An 18,401-nucleotide genomic window follows, 5' to 3' on the forward strand; every position below is an offset into this window, starting at 1 on the left:
CAAAAATACCGTGACTAGGGTGCGGATGGGATTCGCAGGGACAGAGCTTTCCCTGCAAGGGATTTGTAGTAAATTCCTGTGATATTGCCTGAAATCACAATGCGAATTCAGTCGGTAACATCACACTACAATCTGCATTACAAATGCGGATTGTAGTAAATAGAGCACTATGGGAGAACAGAATAGGTATATAAATGCCAGCTGTCGGCATGCCTCCTGTCAATATACCGACAGCGGCATCACGAAGGTTGGTATCCCGGCAGGGGTTGGGTAATTATACTTACCCTCCCCCTTCTCCCCCTAATCCTCCCTTCTTGTAGCCTCACGCTAACCCTCCCCACCCCGCACACTAATCCTCCCGCATATTGTGCCTAAACCTAACCCCCCCCTAGTGTCTAACCCTAACCCCCCCCAGTGGTGCCTAACCCTAACCTTCCCCCAAAAAAACCTAACCCCGCTACGCTGCCTAAACCTAACACTCCCCCCGCGCTTAACACTAAGGGCGTCCTGGACTTACCTCGTTCAGGCTGGCGTCCTTCTGGATTCCGGTGTCTGGATTAGGATAGGCGTCAGCATTTCGATGCCTATCTTAAGTCCCCTGTCGGGATTCAGACCAGCGGCATGCTACATCCCGGGAGAACAGTATGGGGCTGATGCACAGATGAACGTTCTCCTGTTTGTGGAGCGTATCTTGCATATTTTTGCAATCTGGTGATGCAAAGTCATACATATAACATGTGCATGTTAACTTAAAATCGAATAAAAAGAGGTGTAATGGGAGTTTGTAGACAGAGGGCCTGATTCAGGTCAAGACGGTATTGCACATCCACAAGGAAGCAGCTGTGCAATACTGTTCAGCATATATTAAAATACTGCAGGAGCCGTCTACAGAAAGCAGACGTCTCCTGATAGCAATACCGATTCCAGTGAAGCGTCCGTAGACGCGATTGCGGAAGCACCGGTCAGCTTGCTCAGGCTGGCATCTTCGAATGGATAGGAATCTGCGTCCTCCAACGCAGACCCTGGCCTTGGCACTCCCGGAAAACGGGGCCGACACGCTGCCCAGGCACGCCCCCACTCCGCCCCCCAAGTCTTGGTAGATATGTCTGCGAGATCGCAGGACCTGTTCTGCACATGAGCAGAACAGGTATTGTGCATGCACAGATTTCCAATAATCGGAAAACCGTGTTTATGACCACTATAGCATCCAGACCTGAATCAGGCCCAGAGTTCAGTGAGGGCTTAAGCAAAATAATCCCATCTCTTTGCAGGCATATCTTTTGCACCTAGCAATGGGTAGATACAAGACCCCACTGATGAGGATGACTACTAGTAATAAACCCGGTGTTCACACAGATGTGGTCGCATCTCACAATACAACACTACATACGGGGGCAATATATGTATTGTGTTTTCCATGTATGCTTCTTTTTTAGCAATATTCGCCTAATTTACTTCCAAAAAGTGACAGAGACAGGCCCAGATTTATGGGAAATCCTGTAGGACTAGTTCTTTATATAATTATCTTAGTACAATTTTGTCCTCATGTACATCTACTGATAAACATAAAATTATTTTTAGAATTAGTAAAATACATGTTTTAATATTTATGTAATGTTATTGAGTTTGGCGCCAGTAGAGTTATGTATTTTGAGGACTGGGGTCATTTGGGTAAATCTGGCCCTGGGCAGAGATGTGTAAAGGTGCGCGTAGGCTTTGGTTGGGAAAGTAGACACTCCCTTTATCTAAGGATAAAATAATACATTTTGCAAATTATGAATAGAACAATTGAGATAATTACTCCCAGGATACTCAATGTGTGGTCAGTAGCAAATCTGCAGAACCTGAGTGTGTACATGGAAATTAAGGACAAGTGTAAACGATGCAATCCCAATGTACAGTTACTATAACCAAATAATTGCAGGTCCTACGAGAAGAAAGAATATTTATTTGACACACATTGAATGTGATATCTGACAATTTGTACTTGTAATTTATCTCCATGAGAAGAATGAAGGAGTAGCTCATATTGAAGGTTTCCCCAGACACTGTTTGTGCCAGTCTGTATAAATGACATTATCGCTTTGATCTGAAGGGTTACTACCAATATTTGTACTGTAGATTTAATGCTTGGTTATCTGTAATAGTTTGGGAGACTTTCCTACCGCACGTCTGATGAAGATGTAAATATGCAAAGTGAAGGTTTATACGGAGCTGGGAAATTTAATTTGGTCTGTACAATTTTCTGGATTTAGCACATAAAATTAATTTGTCAAAGTCAGAAGTCATTAGTATTCCATTATCCCCACCGGAACGTGCTGTGTTGTTACTAGCCTGGACGCATGCACAGTGTGAGGTTCCTTTGATTTAGGGACAGACAAGGATTTCTTACTGGATTCTCGTAGCTGTGCATTAAAACCCCGAAGAGCTTATACGCAAAGTGAGTGACAAGTGGTCAGCGTTTGGGGGAGGTAACAGGGGGTAGTTAGAAAAACCCAGTCATGTTGGGACCATTTTCAGGGCGTGCTCTATGAGCCTCTGCTAATTCCTTTGCAGCTGCAGAGGCACTGGCGTCTTAGTAGAGCCGCTGTTTGGGACAGCATAGGCTTAGTCAGAAGTTTGATGTGTGACCAATGTTTCTGCTTTTGTAAGTGAGTAGCAGATGTCAGTTGATGTTTTGTGCACTGAGACGTACACCTACGGCATCTAAGACATTAGCATATTTTTGCAAGCCCGCTGCGTACGGAATCGCAGTTGCGAGGGGATTTGCGTCCATCTCTGTATCAGGCCCATAGTCACTACATTGTTGAGGATGAGGTCTCTGTCTCTGTAACTTATGAAATGTTTGTTTTTAGGTGTTATATTGGTTTTGTTTCATATTTGCAGAATTGGAAAACTAAACTAAATGAAGTATGATGTTAAAATGCTGGTTTCAATCTTTTTTTGATTCTGCACAGCAACAATGTTAAAACTAATTGTGTGTTTCCATCCACTCATCATAAACAGCTAAAAATACATCCCTCAGCCTGACGTCAGTCAGCAAGCTGAAACAGCAAAGGGCAGTCACTAGTCGGCCTCTGTGCATTTCTGTTGCATAGGGGACCATAAACATATTTAGCTAGATTTCTGTGCACTATAACCTATTTTGTCATGTATCACCTCCCTATTCTGTCACTGCTTTCTGGTGAATCCTCATGAATATTGTTGTAGTCCACCACAGGCCTACTTATAAATCTGCTTGCCTCAATATCACTGATTTTTCCCTGAATTTGAGGACTACATTTTCATGAATAATGTCTCAGCCCACAAAATGGCTGCTTCCCGTATGTACTCATTCATGTCACTGGTTCCTCTCAGACAGGGTGGACTTGAACTACAGATAATTATGAAAAGGTTACAGCATTTTTATCATGCATCACAAATCTACTTTCTGACTGATGCTGGAATGCACATCACTACAACCAGTGGAAAGATGCAAACTAGCCAATGTCACTTTACCCCAGAGAAGATTGAAGAGACAATTTTATAGGAAATGTGGTGACCTTGGGTGCAAACCACTAATAATGAGTGGTGAGAGAAATTCAATCTGTAGAAAATGTGTTTCTGTCACAATGAAAGAACTACCATGTCATTAGCTGTAAGAGGCAGGCAGTGGGGAGAGTGGGGCTGAGGCTGCAAGACTCCTTACATCAGGGGCATGGCAAAAATATTTAGTGCCGACCGTCTCTTTCCCTCCTAGAACCTGAATCTGGATATACTGTATTTATATACTGTACTTATAAAGCTTAACCTTTGTGTGGACCTGAACATCTTCCTATGTCTTACATCCGGACTTTAAATACTGTAAAAACAGAACAGGCACTGAATGGGTTTGCATTGCAATTACTCTAAACTAAGGCGCAAAACAACTCTCTAAACGCCACTTGAAAACTTGACCCATCTCTTTCCCAGAAGGAGTCAGTGGCAAAAACTCTGCCACATTCTCCAAACATTTCTAAACATTAATCTAAATTCTCAATAGTCTTCACATACTTCAGACAAAAGTCTACACATGCTAATGCCACTTCTCATATCTAACGTATGACACTTCAAAGACTTCATCTCTATAAACAAACCTTCACTATAGTACAAGACTGTGAAAACCACTGTTTGTTACTGGCATCGGTTTCCAGAATAAAATACAGGATAATTATCCATTGTATTATCTTGTATAGTAAAAATTCATTGTACTTGTAAGGTTGAAATCTCCATCAAACTTTCACACCACCAACTGGATTTACAGTCCTATGGCAGTAACGGCATCTTTGTGATATTTAAACATATTATGGGTCAAACATACATTGTGGAAGACAAGATGCATTTGACATTCTTTGTCCTGGTATTTTATAAAAAAACTAAAATTGGAAGAAAAAAAAAACAATCGCAATCCTAGTAAACATTAAATGAAATAAAATTCTACAGTAACAAATTCATAGCGTTCAATGTTTCTTTGTACATCAAAATGAGTTATTACATCAGAACGTGCGGCCAATCTGAGGGCTTTGAAATGGTGTATCCACCTCCAGTCACTGACATCAGCCCAGAGATTGGCTGGTGTAGTTGCCATGGTCGCATCTGCTCCCTCCCCTTCTCATTCCACAAGCATGCATCCTGTGGGGTGAGATGTTTAGTTTGAGCCTGTCCAACAGAAAACTCGGTCTCATTGTTTTTCAACATGTTATATTTTTAGGTAACAAAGAGGTCAAATCAGAGGAAACTATTGCGGACCCTTTATAGGCGAAGAACATAACTTGATACATTTCACATGATACTTTTGTAGTTCACGTATAGAACTGTATATTGTACCAGAACCTGATAATGGATCTAGGAACAACTTTAGAATCAGTGGAATATGTGGTTTATCTGTCTGGGACTCCCAGACAAAGCTGTTAATGGATCTAGTACACTTCAATAATAAAAATGCAGCCATATGTTAGAGGTACAACAGTTTCTATTTAGCAAGTGTTCCAGTACTTCCAGCGAAACGAGAACACCATTTTTAAAAAAGTTCCTCACCCTCCTCGCCACTGACAGCAGTATGTCTGGATTGCTGCAGAGAAGGTTTGATGCTGTTGGCAAAATCCAGGAATTATCCAAAATACTGATAGAATAAGAGCCGCAATGTGAGAGAATGAGCAGAAGTTGGTCATGCAAAGCAACAAAGCCATTCAGTGTAACAAGTTATTTTCTTTTGCTTACGAAAAAAATCACTCATGTATGAACATGGCAAATGCTTCCACAAATCACCAGGAAATTTCAAACAAGAAAATCTACACGTCCTGGCATCTTTGCAGAAGCAGCTCATTCATCTTCAAGTAAACAGAGGTCTTGGGACTATACTCCTCTCCTGACTGTAAAGAGACCACTCTAGCCATGTCCTAGTAGTTTCCTCCAGTGCAATGTCCACAAGAGTTCGCAGAGAAGGATCAGCAGGTCCAGTCTGGGATTTGCCCAACTCATTTGATGACAGAGATTGAGCTGGGACGCAATTTATGGAGCTTGAGAGGGGGGAAGGAGATGGAACCTCAGTGAGACAACGTGAATTCCATTATGGGCCATATCTCAGCTGTTCGTGAAAGTTCTGCCTGGGGAGGAATCTGGTCTGAAGTCGTATTTGTTCAGAGTACTTGGATAGTATGTGGTAGTGTACATGTTTGCTTGCTGCAAAGGGTAAAAGTTGGTTCGGTCGTCTGGCAGCAAATTATTTTTATTGAGCGTCTGCAAAATAAGAAAATTAAAATGTTTAGGGCCACATGCTGCACCCCCTTCCCCATTCTCACACACAGGACATTCAGTAGCTAAATGCCTTAACACCTGCTAACTTCGCCTACTCAGCTACACATTAACTGCACCGATTATGAACTTGTACTCACTGATGTCAGAGGTTAAAAATAATGATGTAATGTAACATATTAGCAATTTGTTAGCGGGAAATAAACGCGCTGTGTGGTACTGTACAATCAGACAGTAAGAATTAATAGCCCTACTGGGGACGTTTATCACATTTTCTCTGCTTGGAAACAAGGTGATATTCATTAAACATAAATGAAGCTCAGAACTGTGACTTCGGTTTGACTTTCTGACAGACCTGGTTTAGATTACGAGTCTATTCATCAAAGTTGTGTAAATTTAGCTTGTCAATATTTACTTGCTTTTTGTATGCAATGTCTCATGTGACTCGAGAGTTTGAGATCAATAGCAGCATAGAAAACAGTGTTTTACAGAAATTATTTTTAAATAATTTACGAAGTGCACCAAATGCCCACAACAAAAGCTTTGGTTTTGCATGGCCTACACAGTACATCGTATGTACACACCTATGCTCCGCTATAGGACAACACCTCCACTAACTTAAAGAGAGGCTGAACTGTGCACAGTTTGAGGAATGGTTAGCATTACTGCCTTACAGCACTGAGATCTTGGGTTCAATTCCCTCCACAGACCTAAAAGTGTGAGTTTATATCTTCTCTCTGTTCTTACGTTTGTTTCCTACCAAAATCCAAAAATATACTGTACTGGTAGGTTAATTGGCTCTTGCAAGTGTGAACCCTAATGTGTATGTATGTACATATTATAGGGAAAATAGATTGTAAGCTCCATTGGGACAAGGACTGATGTGAATGGTATAATATTCTTTGTAAAGTGCTAGGGAATATGTGTGTGCTATATACATAACTGGTAATAAATAAGATGTGCACTGTACAAAAGTGTAAACGTCACATCAAAGTCCAACCTCTTCCCACTTTACAACCATTGCTTTCTATACTTTTTATATTTCTATAGCTTTTATAGCCAATCAGGGCAGCCATCTGGGGGGGGGGGGTGGAGACTGCCGTACTGGAGTCCCGGGCCCACGCTCTGCTCCTACTACTGCCCGCCTGAGTGGAGAGGGGGCCCGCTCCTACCGCCCGCTCTACCCCCTCCTCGAGTGAAGAGGGGACCTGCTCCAAACTGCAGTGCCGCACTGACTATTCCTTTGATTGACAGATAGTCTTCATCCGCCCCTGCTCACTTGCTCAATTAAGTTTTTTGTTCTTCTTTTTATAAGTTGCTCGCATTACGTCATGCCCGCCACGCTGCTGGAAGGGAGAGGAGCCGCCACAGTGACGCGTGGGCAGCAGCGCCAGCCAGCCGCCAGACCAGGAGAAGCTTTCTTCAAGGAGGTAAAGGCCCCCATACATCAGCAATCAATTGTGGCAATTCTGCAATTTGCAATCGATTGTGTATAAAAATCTGCAATGTATGGGCTTCACAGATTGCAGATTGCAACCAAAAAGTGATTGGAATTGTTAAATCAGACTGTCCAACATGTTTGATTTCACAGATGGATTGGGCCTGTAGATTGCTAGTGTATGAACATGACCGGCAGATTTGCAGACCGTTGCTAGTAAAATGATGGGCCTATCAAGATTGTCTGATCTGTGTTTGCTGCAATTGATCTGCAAATCACTGAAAAAGATCTGTAATGTATGGGCGCAGATTGCTAGATTGGGAAATCCTAAAATCAGGCAATAAATCTTCAAATTGTTCAACTGTGATTTTCAGATTGCTGATGTATGGGGGCCTTTACTACAAGATAGATAAATGTGTTATGGTGCATGTTGGGGGAGAAAGGTGTGATGTCACAGCTCTGAGCTACAGGGGAGGAATGAGGAAGGAACATGTTACTATATAGAGGAGGGAGAACTGTTACTAAAGGGATAGATAAATGTGTTATGGTGCATGTTGGAGGAGAAAGGTGTGATGTCACAGCTCTGAGCTACAGGGGAGGAATGAGGAAGGAATATGTTACTATATAGAGGTGGGAGAACTGTGTTACTAAAGGGATAGATAAATGTGTTATGGTGCATGTTGGGGGAGAAATGTGTGATGTCACAGCTCTGAGCTACATGGGAGGAATGAGGAAGGAATATGTTACTATATAGAGGTGGGAGATCTGTGTTACTAAAGGGATAGATAAATGTGTTATGGTGCATGTTGGGGGAGAAAGGTGTGATGTCACAGCTCTGAGCTACAGGGGAGGAATGAGGAAGGAATATGTTACTATATAGAGGTGGGAGATCTGTGTTACTAAAGGGATAGATAAATGTGTTATGGTGCATGTTGGGGGAGAAAGGTGTGATGTCACAGCTCTGAGCTACAGGGGAGGAATGAGGAAGGAATATGTTACTATATAGAGGTGGGAGAACTGTTACTAAAGGGATAGATAAATGTGTTATGGTGCATGTTGGAGGAGAAAGGTGTGATGTCACAGCTCTGAGCTACAGGGGAGGAATGAGGAAGGAATATGTTACTATATAGAGGTGGGAGAACTGTGTTACTAAAGGGATAGATAAATGTGTTATGGTGCATGTTGGGGGAGAAATGTGTGATGTCACAGCTCTGAGCTACAGGGGAGAAATGAGGAAGGAATATGTTACTATATAGAGGTGGGAGAACTGTGTTACTAAAGGGATAGATAAATGTGTTATGGTGCATGTTAGGGGAGAAAGGTGTGATGTCACAGCTCTGAGCTACAGGGGAGGAATGAGGAAGGAATATGTTACTATATAGAGGTGGGAGAACTGTGTTACTAAAGGGATAGATAAATGTGTTATGGTGCATGTTAGGGGAGAAAGGTGTGATGTCACAGCTCTGAGCTACAGGGGAGGAATGAGGAAGGAATATGTTACTATATAGAGGTGGGAGATCTGTGTTACTAAAGGGATAGATAAATGTGTTATGGTGCATGTTGGGGGAGAAAGGTGTGATGTCACAGCTCTGAGCTACAGGGGAGGAATGAGGAAGGAATATGTTACTATATAGAGGTGGGAGATCTGTGTTACTAAAGGGATAGATAAATGTGTTATGGTGCATGTTGGGGGAGAAAGGTGTGATGTCACAGCTCTGAGCTACAGGGGAGGAATGAGGAAGGAATATGTTACTATATAGAGGTGGGAGAACTGTTACTAAAGGGATAGATAAATGTGTTATGGTGCATGTTGGAGGAGAAAGGTGTGATGTCACAGCTCTGAGCTACAGGGGAGGAATGAGGAAGGAATATGTTACTATATAGAGGTGGGAGAACTGTGTTACTAAAGGGATAGATAAATGTGTTATGGTGCATGTTGGGGGAGAAAGGTGTGATGTCACAGCTCTGAGCTACAGGGGAGGAATGAGGAAGGAATATGTTACTATATAGAGGTGGGAGAACTGGGTTACTAAAGGGATAGATAAATGTGTTATGGTGCATGTTGGAGGAGAAAGGTGTGATGTCACAGCTCTGAGCTACATGGGAGGAATGAGGAAGGAATATGTTACTATATAGAGGAGGGAGAACTGTTACTAAAGGGATAGATAGATAAATGTGTTATGGTGCATGTTGGAGGAGAAAGGTGTGATGTCACAGCTCTGAGCTACAGGGGAGGAATGAGGAAGGAATATGTTACTATATAGAGGAGGGAGAACTGTTACTAAAGGGATAGATAAATGTGTTATGGTGCATGTTGGAGGAGAAAGGTGTGATGTCACAGCTCTGAGCTACAGGGGAGGAATGAGGAAGGAATATGTTACTATATAGAGGTGGGAGATCTGTGTTACTAAAGGGATAGATAAATGTGTTATGGTGCATGTTGGAGGAGAAAGGTGTGATGTCACAGCTCTGAGCTACAGGGGAGAAATGAGGAAGGAATATGTTACTATATAGAGGTGGGAGAACTGTGTTACTAAAGGGATAGATAAATGTGTTATGGTGCATGTTAGGGGAGAAAGGTGTGATGTCACAGCTCTGAGCTACAGGGGAGGAATGAGAGGGGAATATGTTACTATATAGAGGTGGGAGATCTGTGTTACTAAAGGGATAGATAGATGTGTTATGGTGCATGTTGGAGGAGAAAGGTGTGATGTCACAGCTCTGAGCTACAGGGGAGGAATGAGGAAGGAATATGTTACTATATAGAGGTGGGAGATCTGTGTTACTAAAGGGATAGATAGATGTGTTATGGTGCATGTTAGGGGAGAAAGGTGTGATGTCACAGCTCTGAGCTACAGGGAAGGAATGAGGAAGGAATGTGTTACTGTATAGAGGTGGGAGAACTGTGTTACTAAAGGGATAGATAAATGTGTTATGGTGCATGTTAGGGGAGAAAGGTGTGATGTCACAGCACTGAGCTACAAGGGAGGAATGAGGAAGGAATATGTTACTATATAGAGGTGGGAGATCTGTGTTACTAAAGGGATAGATAAATGTGTTATGGTGCATGTTAGGGGAGAAAGGTGTGATGTCACAGCTCTGAGCTACAGGGGAGGAATGAGGAAGGAATATGTTACTATATAGAGGTGGGAGATCTGTGTTACTAAAGGGATAGATAAATGTGTTATGGTGCATGTTGGGGGAGAAAGGTGTGATGTCACAGCTCTGAGCTACAGGGGAGGAATGAGGAAGGAATATGTTACTATATAGAGGTGGGAGATCTGTGTTACTAAAGGGATAGATAAATGTGTTATGGTGCATGTTGGGGGAGAAAGGTGTGATGTCACAGCTCTGAGCTACAGGGGAGGAATGAGGAAGGAATATGTTACTATATAGAGGTGGGAGAACTGTTACTAAAGGGATAGATAAATGTGTTATGGTGCATGTTGGAGGAGAAAGGTGTGATGTCACAGCTCTGAGCTACAGGGGAGGAATGAGGAAGGAATATGTTACTATATAGAGGTGGGAGAACTGTGTTACTAAAGGGATAGATAAATGTGTTATGGTGCATGTTGGGGGAGAAAGGTGTGATGTCACAGCTCTGAGCTACAGGGGAGGAATGAGGAAGGAATATGTTACTATATAGAGGTGGGAGAACTGGGTTACTAAAGGGATAGATAAATGTGTTATGGTGCATGTTGGAGGAGAAAGGTGTGATGTCACAGCTCTGAGCTACATGGGAGGAATGAGGAAGGAATATGTTACTATATAGAGGAGGGAGAACTGTTACTAAAGGGATAGATAGATAAATGTGTTATGGTGCATGTTGGAGGAGAAAGGTGTGATGTCACAGCTCTGAGCTACAGGGGAGGAATGAGGAAGGAATATGTTACTATATAGAGGAGGGAGAACTGTTACTAAAGGGATAGATAAATGTGTTATGGTGCATGTTGGAGGAGAAAGGTGTGATGTCACAGCTCTGAGCTACAGGGGAGGAATGAGGAAGGAATATGTTACTATATAGAGGTGGGAGATCTGTGTTACTAAAGGGATAGATAAATGTGTTATGGTGCATGTTGGAGGAGAAAGGTGTGATGTCACAGCTCTGAGCTACAGGGGAGAAATGAGGAAGGAATATGTTACTATATAGAGGTGGGAGAACTGTGTTACTAAAGGGATAGATAAATGTGTTATGGTGCATGTTAGGGGAGAAAGGTGTGATGTCACAGCTCTGAGCTACAGGGGAGGAATGAGAGGGGAATATGTTACTATATAGAGGTGGGAGATCTGTGTTACTAAAGGGATAGATAGATGTGTTATGGTGCATGTTGGAGGAGAAAGGTGTGATGTCACAGCTCTGAGCTACAGGGGAGGAATGAGGAAGGAATATGTTACTATATAGAGGTGGGAGATCTGTGTTACTAAAGGGATAGATAGATGTGTTATGGTGCATGTTAGGGGAGAAAGGTGTGATGTCACAGCTCTGAGCTACAGGGAAGGAATGAGGAAGGAATGTGTTACTGTATAGAGGTGGGAGAACTGTGTTACTAAAGGGATAGATAAATGTGTTATGGTGCATGTTAGGGGAGAAAGGTGTGATGTCACAGCACTGAGCTACAAGGGAGGAATGAGGAAGGAATATGTTACTATATAGAGGTGGGAGATCTGTGTTACTAAAGGGATAGATAAATGTGTTATGGTGCATGTTGGAGGAGAAAGGTGTGATGTCACAGCTCTGAGCTACAGGGAAGAAATGAGGAAGGAATATGTTACTATATAGAGGTGGGAGATCTGTGTTACTAAAGGGATAGATAGATATGTTATGGTGCATGTTGGAGGAGCAAGGTGTGATGTCACAGCTCTGAGCTACATGGGAGGAATGAGGAAGGAATATGTTACTATATAGAGGTGGGAGAACTGTGTTACTAAAGGGATAGATAAATGTGTTATGGTGCATGTTGGGGGAGAAAGGTGTGATGTCACAGCTCTGAGCTACAGGGGAGGAATGAGGAAGGAATGTGTTACTATATAGAGGTGGGAGAACTGTGTTACTAAAGGGATAGATAAATGTGTTATGGTGCATGTTGGGGGAGAAAGGTGTGATGTCACAGCTCTGAGCTACAGGGGAAGAATGAGGAAGGAATGTGTTACTATATAGAGGTGGGAGAACTGTGTTACTAAAGGGATAGATAAATGTGTTATGGTGCATGTTGGAGGAGAAAGGTGTGATGTCACAGCTCTGAGCTACATGGGAGGAATGAGGAAGGAATATGTTACTATATAGAGGTGGGAGATCTGTGTTACTAAAGGGATAGATAAATGTGTTATGGTGCATGTTGGAGGAGAAAGGTGTGATGTCACAGCTCTGAGCTACAGGGGAGAAATGAGGAAGGAATATGTTACTATATAGAGGTGGGAGATCTGTGTTACTAAAGGGATAGATAGATATGTTATGGTGCATGTTGGAGGAGAAAGGTGTGATGTCACAGCTCTGAGCTACATGGGAGGAATGAGGAAGGAATATGTTACTATATAGAGGTGGGAGAACTGTGTTACTAAAGGGATAGATAAATGTGTTATGGTGCATGTTGGGGGAGAAAGGTGTGATGTCACAGCTCTGAGCTACAGGGGAGGAATGAGGAAGGAATATGTTACTATATAGAGGTGGGAGATCTGTGTTACTAAAGGGATAGATAGATATGTTATGGTGCATGTTGGAGGAGAAAGGTGTGATGTCACAGGTCTGAGCTACAGGGGAGAAATGAGGAAGGAATATGTTACTATATAGAGGTGGGAGATCTGTGTTACTAAAGGGATAGATAGATATGTTATGGTGCATGTTGGAGGAGAAAGGTGTGATGTCACAGCTCTGAGCTACATGGGAGGAATGAGGAAGGAATATGTTACTATATAGAGGTGGGAGAACTGTGTTACTAAAGGGATAGATAAATGTGTTATGGTGCATGTTGGGGGAGAAAGGTGTGATGTCACAGCTCTGAGCTACAGGGGAGGAATGAGGAAGGAATATGTTACTATATAGAGGTGGGAGAACTGTGTTACTAAAGGGATAGATAAATGTGTTATGGTGCATGTTGGGGGAGAAAGGTGTGATGTCACAGCTCTGAGCTACAGGGGAGGAATGAGGAAGGAATATGTTACTATATAGAGGTGGGAGATCTGTGTTACTAAAGGGATAGATAGATATGTTATGGTGCATGTTGGAGGAGAAAGGTGTGATGTCACAGGTCTGAGCTACAGGGGAGAAATGAGGAAGGAATATGTTACTATATAGAGGTGGGAGATCTGTGTTACTAAAGGGATAGATAGATATGTTATGGTGCATGTTGGAGGAGAAAGGTGTGATGTCACAGCTCTGAGCTACATGGGAGGAATGAGGAAGGAATATGTTACTATATAGAGGTGGGAGAACTGTGTTACTAAAGGGATAGATAGATGTGTTATGGTGCATGTTAGGGGAGAAAGGTGTGATGTCACAGCTCTGAGCTACAGGGAAGGAATGAGGAAGGAATGTGTTACTGTATAGAGGTGGGAGAACTGTGTTACTAAAGGGATAGATAAATGTGTTATGGTGCATGTTAGGGGAGAAAGGTGTGATGTCACAGCACTGAGCTACAAGGGAGGAATGAGGAAGGAATATGTTACTATATAGAGGTGGGAGAACTGTGTTACTAAAGGGATAGATAAATGTGTTATGGTGCATGTTGGGGGAGAAAGGTGTGATGTCACAGCTCTGAGCTACAGGGGAAGAATGAGGAAGGAATGTGTTACTATATAGAGGTGGGAGAACTGTGTTACTAAAGGGATAGATAAATGTGTTATGGTGCATGTTGGAGGAGAAAGGTGTGATGTCACAGCTCTGAGCTACATGGGAGGAATGAGGAAGGAATATGTTACTATATAGAGGTGGGAGATCTGTGTTACTAAAGGGATAGATAAATGTGTTATGGTGCATGTTGGAGGAGAAAGGTGTGATGTCACAGCTCTGAGCTACATGGGAGGAATGAGGAAGGAATATGTTACTATATAGAGGTGGGAGAACTGTGTTACTAAAGGGATAGATAAATGTGTTATGGTGCATGTTGGGGGAGAAAGGTGTGATGTCACAGCTCTGAGCTACAGGGGAGGAATGAGGAAGGAATATGTTACTATATAGAGGTGGGAGATCTGTGTTACTAAAGGGATAGATAGATATGTTATGGTGCATGTTGGAGGAGAAAGGTGTGATGTCACAGCTCTGAGCTACAGGGGAGAAATGAGGAAGGAATATGTTACTATATAGAGGTGGGAGATCTGTGTTACTAAAGGGATAGATAGATATGTTATGGTGCATGTTGGAGGAGAAAGGTGTGATGTCACAGCTCTGAGCTACATGGGAGGAATGAGGAAGGAATATGTTACTATATAGAGGTGGGAGAACTGTGTTACTAAAGGGATAGATAAATGTGTTATGGTGCATGTTGGAGGAGAAATGTGTGATGTCACAGCTCTGAGCTACAAGGGAGGAATGAGGAAGGAATATGTTACGATATAGAGGTGGGAGATCTGTGTTACTAAAGGGATAGATAAATGTGTTATGGTGCATGTTGTTGGAGAAAGGTGTTATGTCACAGCTCTGAGCTACAGGGGAGGAATGAGGAAGGAATATGTTACTATATAGAGGTGGGAGATCTGTGTTACTAAAGGGATAGATAGATATGTTATGGTGCATGTTGGAGGAGAAAGGTGTGATGTCAGAGCTCTGAGCTACAGGGGAGGAATGAGGAAGGAATATGTTACTATATAGAGGTGGGAGAACTGGGTTACTAAAGGGATAGATAAATGTGTTATGGTGCATGTTAGGGGAGAAAGGTGTGATGTCACAGCTCTGAGCTACAGGGGAGGAATGAGGAAGGAATATGTTACTATATAGAGGTGGGAGAACTGTGTTACTAAAGGGATAGATAGATATGTTATGGTGCATGTTAGGGGAGAAAGGTGTGATGTCACAGCTCTGAGCTACAGGGGAGAAATGACGAAGGAATATGTTACTATATAGAGGTGAGGGGGGGGTCAAAGGTTGTACATGTATTACACTATGATGGAGGTGGGGCCTAATGATGCGAAGACCCATCGTCGTCCCCAAAATGGTTATCTACATCTCTTCTCCAGGCTTCTCTTGGAGAGGAACAACTGAAAGTTGGTAAATATGCCCTTGATTCACCCAGGGGGGCCCTGCCTATTTTGTCAGTCCCAGACACCACAATTTCTGATGGCAGCCCTGTAGCCAATCAATAACAAGTCAAGTTGTTTTGCAGAGTGGAAATGGCCGTGTGCCCCTACACATAGATAACAATGACTGCTCCTCGGGATAAAATCTCCTATTCTGCAAAGGCCCATGGGAGCAGTTACGCCGTACTTAGCAAGGAGCAGTAGCCCAAATCCAGCCAATATCTGGGTTTCTGCAGTCTCTCACTATTTTGCACTTCATAAATCAGGCCCAAAGAACTTCTGCAATATTTTTGAGGCTTTATTGTGATTTTGGATTCAGGTTGGAATTTCCCTCATTTGAGACAATTTGGGAATGGGAGACTATCACTTGATGGACTTTGGCCCTCATTCAGAGCCGCACGCTCTGAATGAGGGCCGGCCTCCATAACTATGGAGCGTCCTCCTGGACGCTCGTATAGCTGTGGGTCACCACCCACAGCCTATACGAGCGTGCAGTTTGATGGCCGCGATGGTCTTGACCATCGCGACCATCGAAACTGCGTGCCGGAGCCTGCGGTTGAAGTTTTCAACCGCAAGGCCCGGAGTGATTTTGGCTCTATCAGAGCCAAAATCACTCCCACTGACATCACTAGTGATGTCAGTGGGCCGGCTTCTGACGGGAGGCGTTCCCTTAGGAACGCCCCCTTCAGGGAGGCACGCCCCCGGCACGCCCACCAATGGGGGCGTGCTGTCAATCAACATCGACAGCACGTCCCCTTTGATCAGACACAACGAGCGAAGGAAAGTCATTCGCTCGTCGCGTCTGGCGCATGCGCACGACGGAGCTCCCTCCGTCGTGCGCATGCTCAGTGCAGAACATCGACCCACTTGCGAGCGGACAGCCGCTCGCGAGTGGGTCTGAATCAGGGCCTTTGTGTCTTTTCTTTCCAGCCTAATGACTTTGTTACTATGTAATTACAGTCAGCAATGAATCAGTAAAACAATAAATTATGTTCTGTTGTTCAGGTATATTGCTGCTATTTCAACTGCTAATTTCAGACTCTTATATTTACACTACAGAGATTAGTATTCACTTCCTCATTAAAACATGCATCACAATCTCTGACATACAGGGAGCCAGATACAGGAAAGAGGCAGATTGCTTCTCCTGAATGGGTTTGGTGGGATTACCTGCTCTCCAGCTCCACTGGCACATCTCTAGCACTGGAGTCCCCGTTATTAAGTGGGTCACTTCTGTCAGCTACAAGCAACAGGTCACAATCACTGTACTGGCATTTAGTGTAACATGAGGATGACACTAATGAGGATATGACATAATGACATAAGTGTGTGATCTGGAATGAGCTTATTGCACAGATCAGCTGCCAGGAGCAAACGTCCGAGATCCTGCAAGATCTTCTACAGTACAATTTCTTATCCTGTAAAGTGTATCCATCACCTGTACGTAGCTGGGGCAGCACCAATCATTATAATGCAGTCTCTCAGTTCACCACAACATGCCATAGAGATGTCTCTGGGTACTAGCTAGCTGACAGGCTGCAATCTCATCATTATAGGATCGGCTGAGGAAACAGCTGCCTTCAACTACGCACAAGTGATGTAATCAAATTAACTGGACCAGTAACCATCACACACAGTCTCACTCAGGGAAATCATCATATATTGCCTGTTGGTTGTACTAAATAAATTAGAAACATTGGTTTGGAGCATAGATTTTTAATTTGGCACTAGCCAAATATTAAATGGTTAGTTTCAATACCTGGTAATATTATCATATATTATCTGTGACCACAAATGAAGAGGAGAGTGACGTATGTGCTTTAAGTAATAATGAAAATAAAAACAAAAAGTTAGAGAGAATGAGCTCTAGCCTCAGTCTAATGGAAAAAAGTATGTAATTCATCAGAGAAAATAATATTTATTGGGTGGGCAGTACTAAGTGCAAAAATGTGGTAAAACCCCCCAAAAAGGGGATTTTCGGGGGTTTTACCGCATTTTTCATATGTACTAAGCATCGAAATGCATCGACCCGGTGGGTAACACCATCTTAGATAGTGTTACCCAATAGAAGCCTGAGAGCTTTTTTTCGGGACACCCCCTGAGATGGATCCAATGGGATCCCTCCCAGCTCTCGTCACGGATTGCAAAGAAGGATGCCAGAGAATTTCTGGGTCATAAACCCGGAAGTCCCTCTATCGCAAAGGACAGCTCTTACTGGGAGAGCTGTTCTTTGCGACTTTCTAGGTACATACCAGCGATATTATCGCCGGTATAAACCCGATAAATGGCGGTATGTACGGCATCGTGGATGCGATGCTTAGTTTATCCCGTCCTTTATGAGATCCGTCAAAATAAAGCATGAAAGTTTGATTGGCAGGTAACGTTTCATTATAATTATTGCTAAAATTTGGGCAAAAGAATATGAATATGATCACTTAAACTGCAAGGTTAAATTGACTTAATTTGGGGGTACCTAATTGCTCGGTATCAACACTGAGTATATTATCATATTTATATACAGAGAAGGTGAGCGCTAACTAGGATATCACTAGTTCAGTGATAATTGATTCTACATTTAAAAGGGGTCAGTGGTGATCTCACTAGTCTAGTGTCTCCCACCCAGCACGGACATAGGCTGAAATGAGCTCGCCTTTACCCAGATTTGCTATATGTTATTTTAAATAAGTTTGTTTTTAGAATGTCACTCTTTTGGGTTCTATGAATATAAGTCAATAGATTGCATTGGAGGAACCCAACAACCCCCTAACATTAAATCTGATTTCAATGTAGGTAATTTAAATATAATGCTTTTTTTTTCCATACAACACCAATAGATTCCACATATAGATGGACAAGTAGCCCATGATAATCTTAGAGAGAAATGTTTCTCCCATATTCATGAAGGCTAGAGGAGTGTATGTGTTAAGGCCATGAGGTATGGAGAAAAGTAAGCCACAATTAT

The 18,401-nt window shown here is 42.8% G+C and overlaps 1 protein-coding gene across 2 annotated transcripts in view; it reads right to left on the reverse strand.

The window, feature by feature from the left end:
• Window positions 1-445: 445 nt before the first annotated feature.
• SEMA5B (semaphorin 5B) overlaps window positions 446-18,401 on the reverse strand; it is a 583,078-nt gene continuing 565,122 nt past the window's right edge. For both annotated transcript variants that reach the window (XM_088460747.1, XM_088460748.1), the window contains one exon: window positions 446-5,757. In XM_088460747.1, the coding sequence (XP_088316873.1) occupies window positions 5,602-5,757 (156 nt within the window). In that variant the 3' untranslated portion in view covers window positions 446-5,601. The remainder of the gene's footprint in view (window positions 5,758-18,401) is intronic.

This window comes from Taudactylus pleione, unplaced genomic scaffold (assembly GCF_031769625.1).
Source record: "Taudactylus pleione unplaced genomic scaffold, aTauple2 ptg000977l, whole genome shotgun sequence".
Taxonomy (NCBI): Eukaryota; Metazoa; Chordata; class Amphibia; order Anura; family Myobatrachidae; genus Taudactylus; species Taudactylus pleione.